The 25,959-nt window shown below is 49.6% G+C and overlaps 1 protein-coding gene across 2 annotated transcripts in view; it reads left to right on the forward strand.

The window, feature by feature from the left end:
• The window catches only part of Mcph1 (microcephalin 1), a 191,047-nt gene that overhangs the window by 58,723 nt on the left and 106,365 nt on the right, over window positions 1-25,959 (forward strand). For both annotated transcript variants that reach the window (XM_047549261.1, XM_047549262.1), the window contains 3 exons: window positions 6,546-6,583; window positions 8,805-8,967; window positions 25,225-25,302. In XM_047549261.1, coding sequence (XP_047405217.1) covers window positions 6,546-6,583; window positions 8,805-8,967; window positions 25,225-25,302 — 279 coding nt within the window. The remainder of the gene's footprint in view (window positions 1-6,545; window positions 6,584-8,804; window positions 8,968-25,224; window positions 25,303-25,959) is intronic.

Consider the following 25,959-nt stretch of genomic DNA (forward strand, 5'->3'; position numbering starts at 1 on the left):
CAGAGCACCCCAAAGTGGTTCTGTTCAGGGTGAATCTGCCCCACTGTGGCCACTGTGACTGTTATATTGTTTGGGGGTGGGGCGTTCACCTATTTCTCTAAAACCCTTGTTCCAAGGTGGAGGCGTCCAGGCTCCTGGACTCAGGTGGACCCACCTTCCCTGCCTTCTCGTGCCATCCCCACCTCCCCAGCCAGCCCCAGTTCTGTCTGACCCACGCGTATCCAAGGCTCCAACAGGGTGCAGTTCAGACATTGCTCACCTAAACTCAGAATTTAGCGCACAGTGTGTGGGGCTGGAAGCCAGGCGAGGCCTGAGCCGCGCCGGCTCCTGGGGGGGGCATAGGCCCCGAGGTCCTCCTGCTGGCTCAGTGCAGCTGCTGCTGGCAGGGGCTACTCTGGATCCCATGTCTGACACCAAACTCTTCAGAAGTTGAGGCCTTTTTTTTTTTTTTTTTTTTAATGCAGTCCTCGGGATTAAGCCCAGGGCCTCACGGAGGCTAGGCAATGCTCTGCCACCGAGCTGCGTCTCCAGCCCTGGTAACCAACGCTCTTGACACATTACGGAGGACAGAGTCGGAGTGAACCAGGAACAGTTCGCCCTTTGGGCCGCCACTTAGGGTCAGAGCATGTCCCTTCTATGGGATGAGACCTGATGGTTGCCCACCGGCAGCAACTGAAGCTCAGCCGCTGGTGCTGGGCTGGAACTCAGCTCTTTCTGTTACAAAAGTGTACCCCTGAGTTCTGCCTTCATTTAATTTGGGCACTAAGTTAAATTAAATTTTATGACCAAATCAAATCATTCCATTGTGAATGGACTTAAAGTATAGAGGCATCCTTTGACCAAATTTAATTTAACAATTGCAAAAGAAAAAAAAATATTAACAAACTAGGTTTTCTGTTGTCTCTTCTCCCAAAGATAACGGATTTCTGGAATGCACTCATTCACCTGTGTGGAATGGGTATGACCTCCCGTTCTTGTGGTTGTACATGACGTGGAGTGTCACTGGCCATGTATTTGTTATATGCCTAGGAAAGTGACATCCCCTTCATTCTACTGTCTTTTCTATTCCCATCCCCCTTCTCTTTCCTTTATTCCTCATTGTCTAGTCCACTGAACTTCTATCCTCCACCCCTGCTTATTGTGTGTTAACATCCATGTATCAGAACATTTAGCCTTTGGTTTTTTGGGATTAATTTATTTCACTTAGCATGATAGTCTCCAGTTCCATCCATTTACCACCAAATGCCATAATCATTCCTCTTTATGGCTGAGTAATATTCCATTGTGTATATATATACTACATTTTCTTTATCCATTCATCTATTGAAGGGCACCTAGATTATTGGTTCCATAGTTTAGCTATTGTAAGTTGAGCTGCTATAAACATTGATATGGCTGTATCACTGAAGTATGCCAACTTTAAGTCCCTTGGGTATAAACAGAGGAGTGGGATAGCTGGGTCAAATGGTGGGTCCAGTCCAGGTTTTCTGAGGAATCTCCATACTGCTTTCCAGAGTGGTTGTACCAATTTGTAGTCCCAGCAACGTACAAGTGTACCTTTCTCCCACATCCTCGCCAACATTTATTGTTACTTGTGTTCTTGATAATTGCCATTCTGACTGGAGTGAGCTGGAATCTTAGAATCATTTTAATTTGCATTTCTTTAATTGCTTGAGACTTAGACATTTTTTTCATGTGTGTTGACCTCTATGAAGTGCCTGTCCCGTCCTTGGTTCGGGCCAGTCCACCACATAACTCTCCATGTCTCCACCTGCCCACCTTCTTATCTTTAACTTGCTTCCAGGTGGTTGCAGGCGTCACCAGCTGTCCTGTTCTTAGGAGGTTCGTTGACTAGTCAGAGTCCTTCTGGATACGTTTTCAAACCCCCCACTTAACCCAGGGAAGCAGATCTGTGCGCTCTCGCCAGAGTGCTCTTCTCTCTTGGTGGCGCCCAGGCCAGGCCCTGTCCTGCAGATGGACGCAGCAGTGCTTTGTCTGACCGAGTGCCTGCTCTCGGGTGCTCACGTGCGTGGACCCACGCAGTACTGGTCCTCCTGCCTGGCATTCAGGGTTCGTCCTGCTGGAACGTGACTGCAGCTCCTTGCTCCAGAGGCTGGGTGGTTTTCCATCCTATGTTGGCCAACTTTCGTTAATCCTTCGTCTGTGGGAAGACATGGAGTTGTGCCCAGCTGTAACTGTGTCACTTTCTGGGGACTTAATCCGCAGTACTGGTGTGACAGCGAGACCTTCCTGAAGATTCATGTGATCATGACTAGAGCACTTTTGCTAGGCCACCACGCAGGGAGCTGGTGTCGAAACCAGAAGGCCACCATGCAGGGAACTGGTGTTGAAACCAGAAGGCCACCACGCAGGGAGCTGGTGTTGAAACCAGAAGGCCACCATGCAGGGAGCTGGTGTTGAAACCAGAAGGCCACCATGCAGTGGGAGCTGGTGTTGAAACCTGAAGGCCACCACGTGGGAGCTGGTGTCGAAACCAGAAGGCCACCACGCGGGAGCTGGTGTTGAAACCAGAAGGCCACCACGTGGGAGCTGGTGTTGAAACCAGAAGGCCACCACGCAGGGAGCTGGTGTCAAAACCAGAAGACCACCACACAGTAGGGAGCTGGTGTTGAAACCTGAAGGCCACCACGCAGGGAGCTGGTGTTGAAACCAGAAGGCCACCACGTGGGAGCTGGCGTTGAAACCCGAAGGCCACCACGTGGGAGCTGGTGTTGAAACCAGAAGGCCGTCACACAGGGAGCTGGTGTCGAAACCAAAAGGCCACCATGCAGTAGGGAGCTGGCGTTGAAACCTGAAGGCCACCACGTGGGAGCTGGTGTCGAAACCAGAAGGCCACCACGCAGGGAGCTGGTGTTGAAACCAGAAGGCCACTGTGCGGGAGCTGGTGTTGAAACCTGAAGGCCACCACGTGGGAGCTGGTGTCAAAACCAGAAGACCACCATGCAGTAGGGAGCTGGTGTTGAAACCTGAAGGCCACCACGCAGGGAGCTGGTGTTGAAACCAGAAGGCCACCACGTGGGAGCTGGTGTCGAAACCAGAAGGCCATCACGTGGGAGCTGGTGTCGAAACCAGAAGGCCATCACGTGGGAGCTGGTGTCGAAACCAGAAGGCCATCACGTGGGAGCTGGTGTCGAAACCAGAAGGCCACCACGTGGGAGCTGGTGTTGAAACCTGAAGGCCACCACGTGGGAGCTGGCGTTGAAACCTGAAGGCCACCATGCAGGGAGCTGGTGTTGAAACCAGAAGGCCACCATGCAGGGAGCTGGTGTTGAAACCTGAAGGCCACCACGCAGGGAGCTGGTGTTGAAACCTGAAGGCCACCACGTGGGAGCTGGTGTTTTGACCGGAAGGCCACCACGTGGGAGCTGGCGTTGAAACCTGAAGGCCACCATGCAGGGAGCTGGTGTTGAAACCTGAAGGCCACCATGCAGGGAGCTGGTGTTGAAACCTGAAGGCCACCACGCGGGAGCTGGCGTTGAAACCTGAAGGCCACCATGTGGGAGCTGGTGTTGAAACCTGAAGACCACCACGCAGGGAGCTGGTGTTGTGACCGGAAGGCCACCACGTGGCCAGGTCAGAGCACAGGGAGTCCTCACACTGCACACAGCTCCACTAGTGGAGGTGGTTTCCTTCTCCCTGTCCTTGTCCCTGGTGGCCTGGAGAGAGGCACCCCCCACATAAGGAACACCACAGGTTTCTTTTGGCGGGTTCGCAGACCATGTGGGGCTGCTCCGTCACTGGGCCTGTGGGGCACTGATACCTGGATGGTGCTGGAGAGCAGGCTTGGGCTTCGGCCTGGTGACGCATGATGGGTGGAGACGTAGGGAAAGGCCTGGTCTCCTCCTGACCCCTCGAGCTGCGTGTGGGTTCCACGTGTGGGGTTCCACGTGTGGTGTTGGAAACACGCAAGGGCTGACCCTGGAATGTCCGGAGGGATGGCAGGAAGGCGGCAGCACCGTTGCTCCTTGGAGTCCTTCCTTTGAACGTTGTTTCGGTTCCTGCTCCCCACAGTCTTCCTCCTCTGCCTCCCAGACACGCAGGCCCCTCCTGGCCTGCCGTTTGTCCCCTGCAGGCCTCTGTCCCTCACGCGCTGCACGCTTGCTGTTGAGGACACCAGGGACGTGCGGTACCTGGCTAAGGGTCTTGCCACGCAGAGGCTGCTTTGGAGGCATCTCGTGTGCGCTGCAGTCACGGGTCATGAGGATCCAGGTAAATACAGGCTGTGAAATGTTTATACTCAATGAGTTTGGCAAAGTTGCAGGATATCAAATCGACACACAAAAATCAGGTCTACTTTTGCTAGTGGTAAACCATCGAAAACGAAAGCCAAAATTAAAATACACTGACTCACTCCCTGAGAATGTGCTTTCGGCTCAATGGATTACCAAATTGTTGAAAAATAGAAAATAATAGTTTCTTTTTTTTTAATCATTATTTTTCTATGTAACTTTTAATTTTTTACAGACTGCATTTTGATTCATTGTACACAAATGGGGTACATCATTTCGTTTCTGTGGTTGTACACGATGCAGATCATACCGTTTGTGTAATCATGCATGTACATAGGGTAATGTCTGTCTCACTCCACCATTTTTCATACCCTCCTCCCTCTTATTTCCTTCTACATATTCTAAAGTTCCCCCATTATTCTCTCATTCCCCCCCATCCCCATTATATATCATTCTCCACTTATCAGGGAAAACATTCAGCCTTTGGTTTTTTGGGATTGGCTTATTTCATTTAGCATGATATTCTCCAATTGCATCCATTTATTTGCAAATGCCATAATATTATTCTTCTTTTTGTCTGAATAGTATTCCATTGTGTATATATACCAGAGTTCTTTATCCATTCATCTGTTGAAGGGCACCTAGCTAGGTTGGTTCCATAATCTAGCTATTGTGAACTGAGCTTCTATAAATATTGATGTGGTTGCATCACTGTAGTTTGCTGATTTTAGGTCCTTTGGGTATAAACAGAGGAGTGGGATAACTGGGGAAAGGTGGGACCATTCCAAGTTTTCTTAGGACTCTCCACACTGCTTTCCAGAGTGGCTGCACCAATTTGCAACTCCACCAGCAATGTAAAAATGTGCCTTTTTCCCCACATCCACACCAACATCTATTATTGTGTTCTTGATAATAGCCATTCTAATTGGATTAAGGTAAAATCTTAGAGTTGTTTTAATTTGCATTTCTCCAATTACTAGAGATGTTGAACACTTTTCCATATACTTATTAATTGCCTGTGTGTCTTCTGTAAAGTGTCTGTCCAGTTCCTTGGCCCATTTATTGATTGGGTTCTTTGTAATTTTGGTGTAAAGTTTTGTAAGTTCTTTATAAATTTTGGAGATAAGTACTATATCTGAAGTGAGTGTGGAAAAGATTTTCTCCCACTCTGTAGGTTCTCTCTTCATGTTCTTGATTGTATCCTTTGCTGAGAAAAAGCTTTTTAGTTTGAGTCCATCCCATTTATTGATTCTTGCTTTGATTTCTTGTGCTTTGAGAGTCTCGTTGAGGAAGTCTGGTTCTAAGCCAACATGATGAAGATTTGGACCTACTTTGTCTTCTATTAGGTGCAGGGTCTCTGGTATAATTCCTATGTCTTTGATCCATTTTGAGTTGAGTTTTGTGCAGGGTGAGAGAGAGAGGTTTAATCTCATTTTACTGCATATTTTACTTGCAGTTTTGCAAGCACCATTTGTTGAACAGGCTATCTTTTCTCCATTGTATGTTTTTGGCTCCTTTGTCTAGTATGAGGTGACTGTATTCATGTGGTTTTGTCTCTGTGTCTTCTATTCTGTACCATTGGTCTGCCTGTCTATTTTGGTGCCAATACCATGCTGTTTTTGTTACTATTGCTGTATAGTATGATGTCTGGTATTGTGATACCTCCTGTTTCACTTTTTCTATTTGGGATTGTTTTGGCTATTTGAGGTCTCTTGTTCTTCCAGGTGAAGTTCATGATTGCTTTCTCTGTTTGTATGAGGAATGTCATTAGGATTTCTGACTGGTATAGTTAAGAGGATTCGCACTTCTAATTCTATAGCATCTTTTTTTACAGTAAGTGTGCATTTCTCACTGAGTGAAAAAAAGTTTGTAAAGTCTTTTAAGGAAACAGTACGACTTCCGTCAGTAGCAGATGCCAGCACCATTAAGGGAGACCCAGGCTTCTGTGGGGTGGTCACCTGGGGCCTCAGGGCAGGCGGGAAGCCTGCGAAGGCTGTTTGAAGTGCCTCCCATTCAGGTCTGCATGTCTACACGGCCTGCCAGCCAGCAGGTGGACTCCGCTCTTCTGCTCTGAGTCTGGATTATTTGGTTTGGTTTTGGAATAGTATCTAAATTTCTATCTCGTGGGCTGTTTTTCCCAGGAATATAGAGGTTTTTTTCCCTTTGATAGATGTTTTAATGTTTGTTTTTATGTGACGTAACTTTTCAAAAAACATATTAAAGTTTATTTCTGTGGGAAAACGTTTTTTTAACGTATTTTACTGTTTTTTGTTCCTTCTCTTTTGAAACCTCCAGCCAACAAGAACGTTAGTCATGACGAGCATGCCGCCTGAGTAAGTCCTTGTTCTTTCTGTAACTTTCTGTTCAGTGTGAAATCTAGCCCTTCTCCTGTTCTGCAGTTCTGCGTGCTTTCAGGCAGTTACAGATCTGTGCTGTGTCACTTTTAGCGGGTGCAATTAATATGTGAGTGTGAAGATCAGTGAAAACTGAAACTGGCTAAAGAGGAGCCGTTCAGGCTGAGGGCCCAGGGCTGCCGGGCAGTGAGGAGGTGGGCCTGTTCCCTCTGCCTTCTGAGTTCCCCGTGGTGTCCTCTGCCCGTCCACCCCACGTGGGTTCAGTGAATGGAGCAATGCCGGCCGGAACACTTTTCTGAAGGGTCTCTAGGAACCCCGGGTAGAACCTTTCCACATCCGTATGAAGCAGCTATCTGTGCATCTTGCCCAAGGGTTAATGGCTTGCTGGCGCACTCTTATCATCTTCCTTAAACATTTAGCGCAGCAAAGAACATCCAACAAAAATACAGTGCTGTATTCTATGGGACAGATTGTTGAATTCCTATTTAAATAGGAAAACAGTGTTTTTCATATCAAATGTTTTAAGACATTCACCAAAACATGGGGGCATTTCATTGAAAACTATGCCTCTGGAGAGCGCGTGTTAGGAGCGCTCTCTGTAGCAGGCTGCTCTCCTGCCGGTGGCGTAGAAATGAAAGAATGGAGTCTTTAAGAACTGGTCATTATGTAGTAAAAAAGGAGCTTGCTCTTAATTTTTGTAAATGTATTGTGAAATATATTGAACATTTTAAATAGTTTGATACAGAAGTAATATTGAATATGGGCATATTGAATATGTTTTAAAAGTCCATATGTCTTCCCTATATTAAAAAAAGAAAAATGAGGGCCGGGCCTCTGGCTCAGTTGGTAGAGTGCCTGCCTCGCAAGCACAAGGCCCTGGGTTCAATCCCCAGCGCACCAAAAAAAAATGTTCATCATGTTATTCTTTCATTAAAGAATTTAAAAAGGAAAACTTTCATTTAGGCCATATTCTTTTTTTTTTGTTTTGTTTTCTTTCTTTAATCCTAGAATGCTTGTGTATCTTAGAACAAGACCTGGACAATCTGATGCTGCATCCACTACCCAGGTCTAAAAAGAGACTGCTACTCATTTGCACATCTGCTGGTAGCCACCAGACTAGGAATGGAGAAAAGCAGATGTGCTTTAGATTCGTTTAGAGGGGTTTGCTTCTTTTCTTGCCTTCAGTTCCTTCAGTCTTTTTTGCCTTTATTTTTTTCTGAACTTGACATTTTTCACTACACAGCCTCCCTGGTAGAGGTGGTCCTGGCCCACTTGTCTCTGCCCTGCAGAGCCCTAGGTATCACGCCTGAGCACCAGGGAGCCACAGTGTGCCAACGTGGCCCAAGATCGACTGCCAGGCTCGCGGTGGGGAAGCAGGCGTGACAGACGGGCTGTGCCAGCACAGCCTCCACCCGCTGCCAGCCCTGGGCCGGGGCAGACGCTCACTTCCTAACCGCGAGGTGGTTGCAGTCTGGCTCAGGTGACAGTTCAGGTCCTTGGCGTTTCCCTGAGGATTCCCAGGCCCTGCTGGGGGAGGGAGAGATGGGCATGTTAGCCCCGAAGGTGTTGGACCGGTCACTGGGAGAGGGGGGAGACCCAAGAGTTGTTTGCCAAGGAAGTTAGAACTTTTGGGGAAAAAAAATGTTTGTGAGGCATTAAGAGAAAGACTAGATGATGAACCATCAAAACTTGTGAGAGTAAGTGCTTCTGCCAAATTCTCCCCTCACTTTGATAGGATGACTTAATAAGACGTGTTTTTCTTCTTCTTTTAGGAGGAAAACTATGAGTCTGACACTCAAAAAATGTTATATTTCCAGAATAAGCACTTGGTTCTGACCATGCCCACATGGGATCACGTGTGCCCGAGAAGTGGGTAACTAGTGTGGCGACCAGAGCTCTGGGCTGGTGTCGGCTATTTTTGATACTGACTCTGTCCCTTGTTGGCCCAGTGACCCTGTGAAAGCCACATATAACCCCGGGGACTGTTTTCTGGGCCATTAAAATAGAAGAATTGAAATTGAGATCTGAAGTTTTTTTTAGTTCCCAAAATTTTATGTCACTCATTTTACAGAGATTAAGATGTGAACACCAGATCCAAAACTGGCTTAAAATTCTTGCTCCCTAATTTTGTGCTTATTAGTCAGTGTGACCACCTTGATTCGTGCGCAGCACTCACTCACTTTGCGTCCCTCTTTGACAGGATGCAGAACGTCATCGTCCAGGTGGTGGATCAACTGAAAGGCTTCTCGTTTGTGCCGGAGGTCTGCGAGACCACCACCCACGTGCTGGCCGGGAGGAGGCTGCGCACTCTGAACGTGCTGCTGGGCATCGCGCGGGGCTGCTGGGTGCTCTCCTACGAGTGGGTAAGCCCCTGCTGGAGCTGCCACGTCCACGGGCGCCGGGTGGGCTTGGTGGTGCGGAGCAACAGCCCTGGGAGCCTGCAGGCCCTGTGGGCCCTTCTCCCTGCAACCAGGGAGGCCCAGGGGAGGTGCAGGGGAGACGGTGGGCCTGAGGACAGGGCCCTGGGGCCCTGGTGGGCTCTCCATCCCCCTCCGTGGTGATGAGATCTGAGCAGACTTGCCCTGGGCACGCCACGCGCGTCCTCTCACACTCAGACGAGCCTCGTTCTGTGTGTGACCAAGGAGCTCTGTGACCTGTGCTTGTGACGGTTGGAAAGCCAACAGAATCCAGCGACTGTTTTCACAGATGGGTTTACTTAGGATAAGGCTTGTTCGTGCCGTCCCGTTCAGAGACCTTGGTCTCCCACACATCTGTCAGTAGCACTCTTTGCCCTTATTTCTGTGCATCAGTCATTTTCTAAAATATCATCATTTTCATGATTCCTGAGATTGAAATCTGTTTTTACTCTGGTCTCAGGCTGAGGTCGCTCTGGACGTCCCTTCCCTGGTGCCACTGGCATGGTTTGTTACTTGTGTGCATCGTTCGTTACTTGTGTTGCTGTCCCGTGTTCCTCTCCGCCCCTCCTCCTCCGCCCCCGCCAGTGTTGTAGTGATCTCTACTCATTTAAGCCAGTGGAACTGTACTGTGCACACAAACCACAGATGTACTTTTAAGAATGACCCTGATTGTTTTCCTTTGTTGTAACTTGGCCCTGAAGCTCTCTTACAAGAGGTTCAAGAGCTTAGTACTTAAAGTCACAAAGTGCAAAAGGTTGGAATTCTAGAAAAATGTGCTGTTTGTGTCGGCAGCTAGGGATACTTTACCTAATTGAGTACTAGCGCAGCTGTTTGTTTTTATGAGAGAGAACTTATAACTCTAGTTTCAGCACATGGATTCCATTTGCTTCCAATTCCGAGTCTGTCTTCATCAGTCAACTCCTGCCCTCATGCTTCAGAGGAAAGCCATCTTCATCTTTCATGAAGAGATGTGTCTGAGCTGGATACCGTACCCAGTCTGCTCTTCTGAGACTTTGAGCAGTCCAGAGAAAGCAAACAAGAATTCAGCTTTTGCCACTGGCTTGTAGAAAGACCCACACCCTGGACATCTGTAGACCTCTCAGGGCCTGGCACAGATCAGTGCTTTCCACTAATTGTCCATAAAAACAGAACTGGCTGAAAATGTAGATTATGTTAAAGGAAAAGTGGGCAAACACATCAGTATTGTTCTTTTTTGTAGCACTGGGGATGGAACCCCCGGCCTAAGGTGTGCTGACAAGAACTGTGCCACTGAGCTGCACCCCAGCTATCAAACACGTTGGTGAATAAACTAATGTTTGGGCTGCACAGAGGAAAAGATAGAAGTGAAGATGCAAAACTGTCTCTGTTCATAGGCTCACGGTGTCCATGTGCTCAATCGCAGGAAACCCGAGAGTTCTTAGAGCCAGGAACTGAGTTTAACAAGTCACCAAGATACATGGGTACCTGGTCAAATCGAAATAAATCCAATAATGTGTGTGCAGGGTCTGTATGCTGAAAACTAAACTATGCTGATTTTAAAAATTCAAAAAATTGACAATTAAACTCCATCAAAATTGAAAAATTTCACTCTGCGAGAGACATTATAAAGGAACACAGAGGCTATTAATAGTACTAGTTTGCCAGTCTTGTATCTGACAAAGGACTTACATCCAAAATATATAAAGAACTCTGAACTCAACAATACAAAGAGTACAAACAAAAATTGACGCTCCCCCCAACTTTTTAAACCAACATTTCACCAGAGAGCCACAGAGGGTCGATAAATACCTGAACAGATGCCCCATACCACTCTCATTAAAGGAATTAAAACCACAGTAAGATACTATTACGCATCCATCGGAATAGCGGCAGTGATCGTCCTGGGGCAGATATTTGCCCCAGAGAAAGGAAAGCTTATATTCACACAAAAATCTGTGCATGGGTGTTTGTAGCTTTTCTTAAAATCTCCCAACTGTGGTCACAAACCTCGGCGAGTGAGCGAGGAGCAAACAGGTCTGTGCACGCAGCGGCACCCTCGTCGGTGGTAGAGGGAGACGAGGACCTTGAAGCCTGGGTGGCCCCGTTGCATTGTGCTGGTGCAGCTCACTGGTCCGCCAGGTCAGGTACTGTGGATCCCAGTCACCTCTCATTCAGGAAGGAAGAGAAAGGCCAGTGGTCCAGGAGTTAAGGCCGGAGCGGGTCTGGGTGCAGAGGCCGCACCCGAGGTGTCCGAGGAGCTGGGGCCGCTGTGGGCCACACGGGACTCCACACCCTTGTGCCCGCGGGAGCCAGGGGTTGACAGCTGTTGCACAGAGGTTGCAAAGCGTGGCTTTCGAGGGAGGGTGCCTGCGCCCTGCTGGTTCTGCCCGTCTGTCACTTTGGCCAGGAACCAGGTTTCTTCTGCACACTCACCAGCCTTACAGTCCTGTATCTTCAACGGCTGCCTCTGATCTGGATGCCTCCTGTCAATATTTAATCTTGACATCATCCCTCTACCTTAAAAATTTTAATTTTGAAACAGCTTTCCTTGGATTTCTCTTTGCTTTCTGTGTACCTTTCTCTTCCTCTTTCATGGCAAACACCACAGATCCTTGTCTCTCCTTGTCCCCATGTCTGACTTCCATTCCATGTGGCCTCCCCTGCCCTGCCTGCAGGGGTGACCGTAGTCACTGCATCCTTTCCTAAGTTACACGACGTCACCCAGACAGTTCATAAAGCCTACCTGTGCCACTGGACAGATGATAGAGCCAGCACCGTGGCTTCCCACCCAGACCAGGGCAGAGCACTGTCCACACTCCAGAAGGCCCGTGCACCCTCTTCTCTGCTGCCTGGAAAGAACTCTCCATCTTGACTTCTATGGCAGTCAAGCCTTGCTTTTCCTTAGAATCAGCCTTTGGAACAAGCCTTTGGGAAGCAAGGCTCAGTTTAGCGGGTTTTCTGCTCTCTTCATTCATACAGTCATACAGAACTGTGTTGGAATTAGCAGCAAAGCCCGTGTGCAGCCCACGGGAACCAGATGCCTGAGGTGGGAGGTCCGCTTCTCCCCGAGGAGGGGCAGCCCCAGGCCTGGCTCCCAGGCAACCCGTCCTTTTCCCCACAGGACCCCAGGCCTCCAGGTCTGGGCTGTGTAGTCTCCAGCGAGTCCTGTGAAGATCTGCTCCAGATCCAGCCTGGGAGGGCACATTGCTAAGCATCCTCCCTGCCAAGTGCCAGCATGGCTGTGCTCGTGCCACAGGAGGGAGAGGGACAGGAGCCCCCTCCTCAGGCGGAAAGTGACGGGGACCCTGCTGTGCTCCACCCCGGGCCCTTCTCCGTGTCTCGGGGACAGGGTTGTGCCTGCACCCTGGCTTCTTTCCCTCCTGACCATGATTCCAGCTTTCTCTCCCCAGTAAGTGGATTGCTAAGCACATAGTGCAGCAGGGAAGCCTGTCCGCAGCCTGGACCCGTGCAGGGCAGGGTGCACAGCACCCTCTGAGCAGGAAAGGCACGTAAGCGTTTGCGTCTGGCTTCTTTTAACCCACTTCGTATTTTTATGTTATTAGACAGATATTAGTATTTTTACTTGACGCTTCTGTAGCACTTTATTTACTTTACATAAAGAAAGAAGGGTTGGTTTGGGCCTAAATTCAGCAGCAGTGTTTTAAAAAGCCCGACAGTTCCTTCTGAAACGCTCATCATGGGCTGTGGCGTGGCCTCCTTGGGGATCTGGCCCTTCCACTTGGCTCAGCTGCTCCTTCTCCATCTCCCTGTTGACCTCCCTCCCACCATTACTGGCCACGGGCTTGTCCTTAGCCCTGTTCTTGTTTTTCCTCTCTTCGTGGCTTCACGCAGGCCTAGTTCACCAGGAGTCTCAGCTCGGCAGGTGCCTTCGGAAGCACGGGGCGATGGTCAGGCAGGCTTCTCTTTCCCTGCAGACGTCCAGTTACCATGGAGACGGAGCTCCTGCCACATTACCTTCTCAGAGGCAACCTAAGCATGGCTGAGGAGGCAGTTTGTGTTACTCTCACTTTACAGCCTCTGGTCCCCAGACCCTTCCAACCAGCTGCTGCTTACTGTGAAGTTCACTGGAGTGTCCTCCATGCACCATGAGGGTGGCGTTCCGGCCCTCTCCTGGCCTCGGGATAGCATCCTCCTCTTCTGTCTCCTCCATTGGTCTTCCTGAAAAGCGAGAAGAATCCCTCCTCCACCATGGCCCGGTTTCACGCGTCCACCTGCCCTGCACGCCCGAGCCACCTGCCCTGTGCGCTCTGCTGCTCCCCTTTCATCTCTTCCTTTACAGGAGCCAGAGGAGCAGGCCCAAGGTTCCCACCTGCTCTCTACCCTCACAGCCTCCCGTCCTTCCCTAGAACTGGATCATTCCAAAGGCAAATCCAGAAATCAGAGCACTTTGCCCAAAGGCACTTGCATATAGATCTCTACAAGTGAAGTCCTCAAAGAAACAAAGCAATACCTGTTAGCAGTCATTGCTTAATGCCATCAGATATCCTTAGTTCCTCATTTTTTAACAAATTGTTTACATCGGGAGCCGATTCAATAAACCATTTTCCACACAGCTGCCTGAGGCTTCGTGCCTCTGCACCTCCGCTCGGGTGAGGTCCCTGATCCCTAACCGGTCCGGCTGCTGGCGTGACTCCGTCTGGGCTGTGTGCTCCCCACCTCTGCCTGGCTCTCCCAGCATCACTGGCCTTTGTCATTCAGAGCCCTGCACGGGCACCTGTTCCCTTCCGTCTAGCCCTGGCTCCTCCTCTACGTCCCTCCTGTGTTTTCAGTAACACAGGGCAAAATTGTAGTTGGTCATTGTGTGGTTGTCTGACGCCCCCATCTTCCTGGGAATGTAGCCACGTGAGCCCAGAGACCCCGTCCGCCTGCGCGCCTCCCTCCCCTGCTCTGGGTGTCACACTGAGGAGAGCCGTCGGCACTGCCTCCTGTGGCACGGCTTCCAGCCCAGTTCTCCAGGAGACGAAGGACAGTCCAGGCAGTTGCTTCTCACTCTCACCAGAGTGGACAGTCCATCCTTGTGCCTTCACCTGCGTGTCTGTCAGCCCCCACACCAGGGGTGATACGGGACGGTCAGGTCTCCTTGGCGACAGGAGCGCTTACGGATGCTACCCCCTCATTTACCGGGAGGTAGATATTCACCAGCACAGGACTGTTCCTCCGTGCCTCCCGCAGGCACAGTGCATTGATTCCATGCCAGCGTAGACGGGTTCATGGAGTCCCGGGTTGATAGCTGTTAGTTGAGTTGAATTGTATAAGGATGAACTTTCAAGAGGTTCAGAAAGACACAGAAGGAAGACGGCCCTGTGAACACGGAGGCAGAGCCTGGGCTGACACGTGGACGGGCCAAGGAGCGCCAGGGGTTCCCGAGCTCAGGGGCCAGAAGAGAGCCTGGGCGGGGGTGGGTCCCCCAGGAGGGACCACTTGCCAGAAGGTGACCTGGGACTTCTAGCCTTCAGAGCTGGCTTGGTCTATCCCCGAGGGACAGCGCAGAAACACGGCGTGAAGGACAACTAAGCAAGAAATGTGGCACAGGACAGAGGCCTTGTCCTCAGCCTTCCTCTGGAGGTGCTGGCTGCAGGGAGGGGCGGGTGAGGAAGGCCGCGCCGCTGGAGGCAGATCAGCAGCACTGGGGCCGGAGAGCCGCCCTTGGGGAAGGTGCGTGCTTGGAGCTTTCAGTTCACGCCATGGAAGACCACCATTGCGCGAGGCAGCTGCCTCCAGACTCAGCCTCCTCGTTCCTTTAGTAAGCTGCCAATGAGCCATGGCCCTCCGTGGCCCTGACTTCCGTGCCTCACTAGAGTCCTGCTCAGGTGACAGACATGGTCAAGCAGCTGTTCAGAGAAGAGGACCGCCGTGCCAGGCGGCCCTGGGAACGCACACGGGGACACGCCCGTGTCTGCTCCCCTGGGAGCTTCCCTTGCGTTTCCGTCTTATCGTGACTTTACAGAGCGCAGAGCAGCGGTTCTGAAACGGCAGAAGTTCCCCAGAACCGTAGCTGGAGACGCAGTCCTCGGCGGCTCGGCCCTCACCGGGCGGCGCATGCAGAGAGGTGCGTCCTGCACTGCTGCCGCCAGCTTCCCCGGCTGCAGTGCACGCGGGGAGCGGCTGGGCGCGGGGAGCTCGGCGCTCTGCAGGCTTGGCAGGGTGCTCAGGCTGCCTGCTGTTGTGGAGAGGAGCCGGCAGCCGTCCCTGCCTGCTGGGACCGTGCCAACCCCAGGTGAAGCTGCGCAGCACCACGGCGGACCGGCAAGGCCTGAGCACAGCCCCGTCCCTGCCAGCAGGAAGAGCCGTAGACCAGTTGCCCGCTGTTGGCGCCTCGGTTTTTAGGACAAAAAGAACGCAGGGTCCTTAAAGAGTTTTGCTCTGCACAGGGGAAGGTCTGCCACGGGCTGGCACTGCCCAGGACCAGGGCTGGGCTTGCCCATCAGAGCCCACCCTGCAGCTGCAGCCCACGGGAGAAGGCAGCCGCGGGGGCACCCGAGAGGCCACAGAGGTGGTGCAGCCCGGGAACAGCAGGCGTGCGTCTGCAGCGTCCTTCAGAGAGGCCACGATGGGGGCTGGCTCCTCACCTGGGGCTCGTTGAGCGTCGTCTGAAAGGCCACCCACCTCAAGCTGCCCCATGTGACTGCATTTCTGCTTCTCCGAGATCACGGAGCGCCGTCCCTCCAGCCATGGCTTGGGACCCGAGAGGGCGCCTGGAGACCTCGCCTGTCTGTGGACGCAGCCGCGTGGCACCTCAGCAGGGGCACCTCCACTCCGAGCGTGCCAGCGCCTGCCTGGAAGGCGGAAAGACCAGGTGCACCGCGACTTCAAGGAGAACCCCGCCGTGCATCCCCGAGGGGACCGTGACGAGGTCAGCGTGTCCCCTGGCTGGTCCATGCTGACAGGCTCTCACGACTCACGCCCTCAGCTGGGAAGAGCGCCACATCCCCTCCGTGACGCCGGTCTTCGGGGAGGCCAGCACCACCGTGGCCTCTCGCGTGCCCCTCGGGTTCTTCAAGAGATGGGTAACGTCAGGGGCCGCGTGTCTTTGAGAGAAGGCCACTCCACCTGGTTCTAGAGCTCAGCGCCCATTCCATGCTCTCTTGTGCCGAGTGCAGGGCGTGAGCCAGGAGCCTCACCGGGCGCGGCGTGCACGCCAGGGCTCTCGCTCACTCCGGCGCAGAAGATCCCTCTCCCCTCTGATCCTCCTCCTCACCCTGTCTCCAGTGCAGTTGGGGATTCTTAAAATATTCTCTTTGGCCAGCATCAGAAATTTGCCTCCAAGAAAAACACTGCTGAGAATATTTTTACTTCAGGGCTTGTGGAGTGTTCTCTGGAAATTTCTGTAAAGAACGTTGTAGCCGTTCTCCAAAATCCGATAGCTGTGCGTGGCGAGCTGACCGAGTAAGAAGTCGTGATTTCATGACGAAATTCAGTTTGAAGTTTCACGTGGCTCCTGTAAGGGCTCTGGGGGTGACTTCTGTGTTGGCGGCAGTTTGTTCCTCGGTGTAACCTGGTTCTCGGGAAGGACAGTTCACGCTCCTCCTGCTCGGTGACCCGCTGGCCTGGCACTAATGGAACAGAGGGCCGGGTCGGGAGCTGCTCTGACTCCTCCTGGTGGGACGCAGGAAGTGACGAGCCTGGGCGGCCGGTGCCCTCCAGGTCCGGAGGCGCTGTTTCCCACGCCCGAGGACCAGCCTGCTGTCCTCTGCCTTGGAGCGCCCCGGGGGTCCCTGAGTGGCAAGTGGAGCCTCCCGTGGCGGAGACGTCCCCTCCCAGTCCACGTGGGGTGGCGACGCAGGGCCACGCCTGCATTCCGGGTCGTGCTGATCTGGACGGGGTCGTGAGCCGGATCTCGCACTGCAGAACTCCACGGGGGTCACCGCTACCAGACCGCCAGGCGCCTCATGCCTCACGCCACCGCGGACCCGCTGTCTGCACACGGCGTGGCTCGGTTTGGGCTTTGTCATGAAGGGATTCGGTCATCATGAGGGAGAGACTGTCTCCAGGGAGAGGAGCACGGGATCAGGTGTCGTGATCAGAGAGAAACGTGAAGGGCCTGTGGCCTTGCAAAGGTGAGGGGCCCGTCGCTCTGCTGAACCTGCAGCCGTGCAGAGCCGGCCCTGAGTCTGCCTTCTGCTCAGCCAAGGCTCCTCAGGAGGAGTCGTCTCAAAGCCATTCACTTTTTAGCCTTAAATTGCAGATTAACTGTTTCGGGGGGTTATTGGGGATTGAACCCAGAGGTCCTGTACCCCTGAGCCACATCCCCAGCCCTTTTTATTTTTTATTTTGAGATAGGGTCTCGCTAATTTGCTCAGGACCTCACTGAGTTGCTGAGGCTGGCCTCGAACCTGTGGTCCTCTTGCCTCAGCCTCCCAAGCTGCGGGGACTACAGGCATGCACCACCACACCCAGCAACAACTTTCACGTTCTAAGATGCGTTTTCTGACTGATCGTTCTTGGCGCATCCCCTTAGCAGCCAAAGTTTCACTGATGTTTGATCAGGTCTTCTCTAGCAGACACGTGCCAGCACCGGCCATTCCCAGCTGGCCAGGGTCTGAGGCTGCTCGTGCTTGGAACTTTCACGGGATGGAGTCCAGGGTTCTTCCCCCGCCTCAGACCATGCCTTCCTTGGTAAAGAGTCATAAACTGCAGAGCATTTACGCATCCTCTGTCTCATCAGGTCCTTACAGAACACCTTTGAGGTGGGGAAGGACTTGCCAGGATGTCAGTTTGGGTGCAGGGATGGGGACTCTAGGCAGAAGTTGCTGTCTAACTTGAATGTGGATCTTTTTAACAGTCTTGGTGAGCTTGGCAGTGAGCTTGAGTGGTTAGCTCAGAGAAGGCTAATTTGTAGATTGTCATTATTAAATCATGGGTCCTCCTGTGGACAGACAGGGCCTGAGAGTCCATCTCTTCCCCAGGTGTCCCTGAATGGTGCTCTGCAGTAGAACAGGCACAGGCCCGTGAGCAGGTGGTTCTTTCTAGAGTGCGTCCCTCTCCCGAGCTCCCTCCGTTCTTCCTGGCAAGACCCGGCTTGCTTTCCACCTCCATGACCTCATGACTGAGGACAGATAGCGTGTGGCGGGTGGGAGTGGGGAGGCAAGGCGCCTTCCACCTGCATGTTCTGCTGAACAACTGAGGGAAGCTAGTGGATCCGGACGGAGATGGTGCTCCCAGGGAAGGGGTGGGGCGGTTGGGGTACAATAGAAATTCTCCTTAGGCATATTGAGTTGGAGTCCCTATCAGACATTCAAGTAGGGGTGTGCATGTCAGATAAGTGTCTATGTGGAGGGAGGGGTTCACTGGGGGACCCTTGGTGTTGGTGATGCTGGCAGCCCTGGTACCAGGGAGTGAGCGTAGAGCGAGGAGGCTTGAGGGTAGGACTGTCCTGGCTGTGGGCACCAGGGAGGCAGGGGAGCTGGGGGGGGGGCAACCAGGAAGGACACCACCTTACGCCCTGGTGACACGTATTTTAACAACAAAGCAAAAAAAAAAAAAAAAAAACCCACACAAATAGGGTTTTTCTTTCAAAATATAAATAATAATATTCTTGTACACTTTATTGTGGTAGAACACTTACTTTATTCGTTAGGTTGTACACAGCACTTTTGAGAGTGTGACTGAGAGGCAGCCATATCTGCTTGTGTGTGAATGTTCCAGAGATCAGAGCTGAGCCTCTTGAGCAGACGCAGGCTGTTGGGTAGTTCAGCCCTGTGAGGGCAGAGTCTTCACTTACGTGGCCCCAGAAACCAGGATTGGCTTGAGACTCGGTACGTAAGTTTTCGATGAATAAATGAGTAGGTGGGTGGTTTATTTCTATTCTAGAACTCAGAATTTCTTCTTGCCTCTAATGAAGGATGCATTGTGCATCGTTCCTAATGACAGAAGCACCATGGAAGTTAGTGTGTTTCTCGGTAGAAACCATTAAGGCAGAACAGCCTGCCGCTCACTTTGATGCAGAGTCAGGGACAGAACGGACGCAGCAGCGACCCTTCTGGTTGCCGGGGTGCTGGCTGGGCCCGTGTGCTGAGAATCATGTCTGCTTTATTTTCATTCAGCGAAGTGGAGTTTCTGCTATTTATTTTAGTTATACTGGAATTTGTTATACTTATTTCTTTGTTTTCATTTTGATAAGAAAAGTACATGCTTGTGTTATTTATAAAGATGTTTGGACTCCGCATGTAAGTATAGTGGTAAAATGCTGGGTCACTCTGGTTGATGCTTAGCGGGATTTAAAAAGTGACACTGACCCCACAGAAAAGTCTTAGAATCTGGGAATAACCCGTTTTCATTTTGGAAAACCAGAAAGGATAGGGCAAAATACAAGCAGAATAAATCTTAAATACCTGGACGAACAGAGCTGGACTTTTTGTTTGTTTGTTTTGGTGCCAGGGGTTGAACCCAGGGGCACTCAACCACTGAGCCACATCCCCAGCCCTTTCTATTTTTTATTTTGAGACGGGGGCTTGCTAAGTTGCTTATGGCCTCGCTAGGTTGCCGAGTCTTCTGACTTTGAACTTGAAATTCTCCTTCCTGAACCTTCCGAGTGCTGGGATTACAGGCGTTTGCCACCTCGTCTGGCTCAGTGCTGGACTTTTTCGTGAGGCTGTTCACACACATGTCAGCAAGTGACTGGCTGTTCCTCTCACCAGCTGCCCCTTTAGTCTATCAGTATGTTTTGAAAATGGGAAAGAGCTCGTAACAACTTATGTCCTATATTCCTTTAGTTGAATAGGTGTGTTACAGTTTTCGTTTCTTGCCACTTTTTAAAACTCAGTAACATGAATCGTCCAGGGTTGCTGCTGAAGATGCAGGGATGCTTCTAAAGTGTGGTCCAGGGCTCCCAGGTGGTGTGTGCGCACCTGGTCCTGTGACCACACGCTGCCCAGGAAGGAGCTGTGAGACCAGAGCTGGTGTTGGTGTGTGGAGATGGGGCTGCTTCCTGGGCGTGCTCGTCACTTGGAGAAGCCAGGGGACATGGAGCCGTTCTGTCAGTGGTTTACATAGCTGAGTCCATTAGCCCACACAGAACTCTGTGGAATCATGGCCTGAGCACTTGCAGCAAATGCCTCCTGGTCACAGTGCTTGGAAATGATGTGTTTGGAATTTGAACTCAGATCTTCCACAGTCTGTAGCCCATATTCTTTTTGGTATCTGCTTCCACTGACCTAAAGTCTAGAGCACATTTTCATCTTGTACAGCTGTGAGGCTCCATGTAGCTGTTCTGTAATCACACACAGCCTTGTGCGTTCTCCAGGACCGACGGGTGAGAGGTGGGTTTTCATGCACGCCCCTCCATTTATTAGCTGTGTAGCCTTGAGTAAGACAGTTAAATGCCAGGCCTCAGTTTCCTCACCTATAAGAGGATGGGAAGGTCAACTAAACAAAGTGCCCAATAAGCACTCAGTAAGTGCTAAATGCCTTTAGTATTCACACACATTTTGACACCTGTCACTCAGTAGCATTAAGATCATAACTTGGGCAAACCTTGATGAAATTATGCCAAGTGAAAGAAGCCAGACACAGAAGCCCATACACATCCTTCCAGATGGTATCCTGGATGGGCTGGTAGTTACCAGGGGACAGAGCGGAGGGAAGAGTGGGGGCCGTCACTAGTCGATGGGTGCACGGTGCTTTCCTGGGTCGATGAAGGAACTTTGAAGCCAGAAAGAGGTAGCAGCTGCACAGCATTGTGAATGTGCCAGGTGCCAGTGGGTTGCGCCCTCCAGCACAGCTACTTGTGTGTTTGAAAACTGCTGCTTAGATTAAGGAAGGTCTTGTGAAAACTTGGTCCATTGAGGCAGGCGTCACAGCTCCCAAGTGCGCTTATATTTTTCAACGAATTGCATGGAATCCTAGGAGGCATTTCTTGCCATTATGATGAGTTGTGTTGGAAATGCAGAGGACTGGCTTATTTTGGACCAAACAGTGTTGCCTTGAAACTTTGCCAGTTCAAGCCGGTTCTTTGGAACACTAGACCTCCTCTGTTTTCTGGCTCCAAAGTGCTTGGACATAAGTACCCACTTACTTTGTTATGAAAAATTATACCATCGGCATCTCTAATTTTTTCCCCTGAAGTTCAGTGTAACCCAGAAGTAACTTCATGCTTTTGTAGTTGACAGTGAGAGAGAATGTATTCGTGTGACAGTTTACCTAACTTGCCCCTTGTCACAAAGCTGTGAAGAGGTGGAGATCGGTTTAAAGCCAGTTGCCTGGATGCTGAGGGTTTAACCAGTACATTGTGCTGTCAAGTCGTGGAAGAATCAAAATTTTATTATTCTTTCCCTAGAAAAACAGAACAGTGTACATACTAACAAATTCTCTTTTTTAAGTTTTGTTGTTTAAGAAAATCACCCTAATAAGTGAGACAGAATTGATAAAATCTGGTGTGGAAAATATTTATAATTTGATTTTTATAATTTTGAGCTTAAAACAATAAAAGATTAATAAATTACTTCTGTTACTTTCATAATAGAGAAGAAATTTGAGAATGCAGAATGTTCCTACACCTTTACCACAGTGGGTGGGGGAAGGACAGACAGGGCAGATAGTGGCAGACCCCTCAGCCCCTTGTCAGTGTTAGAGTAGACAGACAGGGAGAGAAATAGAGACTAACGCAGAATGTTGAACCGTGTGAACTAAATCGGTTCCCATGGGTCAAAACTGTCACGTCCCACCTACTGTGTGAGCACTGTGCTGTGGAGGCCGTGACATCCCACCTACTGTGTGAGCACTGTGCTGTGGAGGCCGTGACGTCCACCTACTGTGTGAGCACTGTGCTGTGGAGGCTGTGATGTCCCACCTACTGTGTGAGCACTGTGCTGTGGAGGCCGTGACGTCCCACCTACTGTGTGAGCACTGTGCTGTGGAGGCCGTGACGTCCCACCTACTGTGTGAGCACTGTGCTGTGGAGGCCGTGACGTCCACCTACTGTGTGAGCACTGTGCTGTGGAGGCTGTGACGTCCACCTACTGTGTGAGCACTGCTGTGGAGGCCGTGACGTCCACCTACTGTGTGAGCACTGTGCTGTGGAGGCCGTGACGTCCCACCTACTGTGTGAGCACTGTGCTGTGGAGGCCGTGACATCCCGCCTGCGTCTCTCCTGGTTTTGCCGAGGTGACCCTGGACCACCTTCTTTTCTTCCTGGACCATCATGCTCTCTTCCATTATGTTTGAGGACTCTGCTGCTTCCTGGGCTCCGAGCTCTGCAGCTCATCATTCACACCTGGCTCGCAGGAAGTGCCGGGGATTGGTACTCTGCCTCGCGGAGGGTTAGCTGCGTAGCCAGCCTGACATCAAGGAGCGTGGTTTCTTTGCTAGTCGTTCATCTGAGAATAAAGCAAGGAAGTTGTTCCTGTTCAAATTCATCAGAAAAAGTTGAGCTTTATGAATGATAATTTAAAATGTTAAAAATACCTTTGTACCTCGTGTTTTCCTCTCCTGCAAGGAGTCATTTCCTTGTCTGCAGTCTTCTACTTTTGAACTGTCGAATGACTTATTGTATCGTGTTCTCGAAACCACAGCAGAGCTGCCCTCAAAGGTCTCAGATTAAGTCAATATTCTTTTCCCAAAAAATGCCCTTGTCATCACCTAACGTGTTCGTGCACCCTGCCGAGTCTTGCCTGTGTGCATGCTGACATGACTGCCCCCGTCGTAAGGCCTTCAAGCAGGACTCAGTCCTCTGTGTACATGCAGCTTCATTCCTTGCTTTATTTAGCTTCTCAATTATTTTTGTTTTCTAAGGTATCTAATGGGAAATGTGTTGGCTCGGCCTTTTGTTTTTGTGTTCACATGCTGCTCACTGTGGTCTTGCAAAGTAGAGTTTTCTAATTTGGATACTCCAGTAAGGTGAAGGGAGGTTTGTCTAATGAAAGTCCAGAACTCAGGGTCTCCACTGCATTCCTTATGTGATGATTTTAGGGCGAGTTAGCATCTTCTGCTGTTTCTGTGTGATATTAATTCTTGAGATGCCTATACAAATCAAATTTATCAATCTGCCTACCAGAATTCTAATAGCTGCCTTATGGTTTTATTTTCTTAACATTTAGAAAGGGACAAAGTCAGAAAACATGAGTGTTCTCCAAGTTTGTTTCGGTTTAGCTGACATTTCACTGTGGTTTATATCTGAGCTTCAGGGTGCACGCAGTTCTAAGACTGCTCATTCCCTGGCTTCTCTCACCAGCACCTCGTGTTTCCCAGGCCCCTGCCTGAAATGAGCCTGATGCTGAAACTTCTTTATGTTTTATTTCCTGGACTAGCTACATGAGTGTGTGGAGGTCCACACATATCGCTAGTATAGCTCTACAAATGATGACATAGGTTGACTGATAAAAGTAAGGTAAATACTTAATTACTTAAAAGTTTTTAACCACCCATAAATAGCCAGAGGAGAACATGATTTCAGTGTGGAGTTATCAATTTTCTAATACCTTCTTTCATGGAACTCTTTTTTTTTTTTTTAAGTAGTTTAAGCAATATAAATTAGGGGACAATTGAAAGGAGATTTAAATGACAGAGTGCTCCTGTGTACGAGGTTCTAGTTGAGGATTAACGGTTCCGCTGAGCAGGGTCCCTGAGAGCACAACTTGCTGGAGACAGATTTTCCCACATGGTACTCCATTCCCATTCCTTGTCTTGGCCGACCCTGTCGGAGCTGCTGCTTCCACCTCACAGGGCTGGGCTTCCAGTGCCCGTGCCCTGAGCTGTTGCTGCCACTCTTCGTGCCAGTGCCGTGCTGGGGTGGAACTGCCATGCTCTCACGACCCCAGACCCAGCCAACCCCATTTCTTTACATTTTGTCAAAGCACCATCTATTCCAGTCAAAAACAAGCAAGTCAACCATGCCTCTCTCTTTTCCCCATCAGCCATTCTTTCTGCCTAATGACCTCGTACACATCACACAAGGTGCAGCTTGAAATGTCAGCTCATCTTGTCTTGGAGCTCCTGCATTGAGTATATTTGCTCCTCCTGAAAGTCCCATGGCCCTGCGTGGGAAAAGCAGCATGTATGGTTCACCTTCATGCCCCTCGCCAGAGTGTGGACTCCTTAATTTGGGGGCCATTGTCCCAGGACCTCACTTGGGTTTTTATTTGTGGTGGAGTCTCACTAAATTATCCAGTGATGAATAGATAGTGCAGTTGTTTAAAGTAAGAACAGGTAGGTGCTGAGAATCGCCTTCGGCTTCTGTATACTCTTCTTGTCATTCATTCCACAATTCATGCACACTCTTCTTAGAAAAGATACTTTGCTCTCTCTGTTGAATAAATACCAGCTTTAACATGTGAAGAAGGAAAGACTGAGCTCCTCTAACTGGTTCTGGACCTTAGAAACTATCAGAAAGAAGGACCGAGGTCACATTCCTGATCAATTCAGCAAAAGAAGCTCGAACTTCTGGTATAAGTATGAATTTGCTGAATGTAAGAAAAATGTAGGTAAAAAAAATAAGCACAAGTACATGATTCAGTTTGATTATTTTAGCTGTAAAATTCTACGGTGTGCAGAAACCTATAGATTTCCAGAATTTGGTCATAGAATACTGATTTTTGCAGAATCTCAAGCATTGTTGAATTAAAAATTTAAAAAAATTATTTTAATCATTTAAAAATGTGTGGACTCCAATAATGTTGATGGAATGGGGGTCGTGAACATGGAACATACCCTTGAGACATTTAGTCTTCTGAGCTCTAGGAAGAGTTTATCCTGACAACTTCTGAGCACATCATCTAGTGCTAGCAGCAAAGCCATAATCCTAAAGGATTGCTTTCTTAATTTGGCTTGTGTTGTACCTTCTCCCAATTTTTAAATTTTATTTATTTATGTAGTTCTTATTTCTGTGACATGGGGGCTCAAACTCAGGACCTTGTGTGCTAGGCAAGGGCTCTATCACTGAGATACACCCCAGCCCCAATTTATATTTTTCATTAATAATATCATGAAATATTTGTGTAATATTATTTGTAAGTGACTGAAAATTGGTAACCTGGAATATTTTTAAGTGTTTTATGTGTTTAAAACCAGATTAATGTTTAAATATTTGGCTCACTAAGATAATGACTCAGTTCTGGGGACACGTTGGTTTTGGAGACGTGCATTTCAGATCTGTGTCTTCACGGCTGGGTTTTTGTCTGTTTTTACTATCATCAGAGTGGCTGTTGGCTGTTGCCCATGAAGAGCCTGATAAATCTGTAATAAATGTTCTGCTTACTGTGCCCCTTCCAGGTACTGTGGTCTTTGGAGTTGGGTCACTGGATTTCCGAGGAGCCTTTCGAGCTTTCTGACCACTTCCCTGCAGCTCCTGTAAGTCAGACACTGTGTTACAGTGTAAACGCAATCTGGAATTTTCATTATCATGAGTTCAGCCTACTAAGTCAAGAGCAGTCATGCTCCAGTGAAAAAGGCACACCCATAGAACTTAACACCTCTTACCTGTTCATGAGCTCACAGGTGAGAATGTGAGAGAACTCTCCCAAAGAGTTCTGAGAAATGTGGTTTCTAGAAATTTAATTATGGAAGCACTCACAATTGAGGAAAAACAGACTGACTAGGTTCTTGAGAGCATAGCCTTATATCTTGCTGTTTTAAAATATAATGATTTTTACTGTTGATAGAGATAGAACTGATAGGTATAAAAATCATGACTTGCTACCATTTTGACATGATTTTTATAATTTGATGCTTTTCCTAAATTCACGTCAACTTTACTGACTTTTAAGTATTTCAAATGTTTAATGAAAAATTCACAGGTTCTAATATAGTGAGGTAGGTTAATTAAGGCTTGATTGGAAGCAGGATTATACAGAAGTTGGCTTTCATTTTCAAGAATGTTGACTGGTTTGTGGTCATTTATTATTTCAAAAGATTAATATCTGGAAGATAAGTGATTTTTTTTTTCTGCCATTTGCTGTGTATTTGTTGCTCTGACTGTAACAGCAAGAAATTGAACTCTGCTCTCCA

The sequence above is a fragment of the Sciurus carolinensis genome, chromosome 4 (assembly GCF_902686445.1).
Source record: "Sciurus carolinensis chromosome 4, mSciCar1.2, whole genome shotgun sequence".
In the NCBI taxonomy this organism is placed as follows: Eukaryota; Metazoa; Chordata; class Mammalia; order Rodentia; family Sciuridae; genus Sciurus; species Sciurus carolinensis.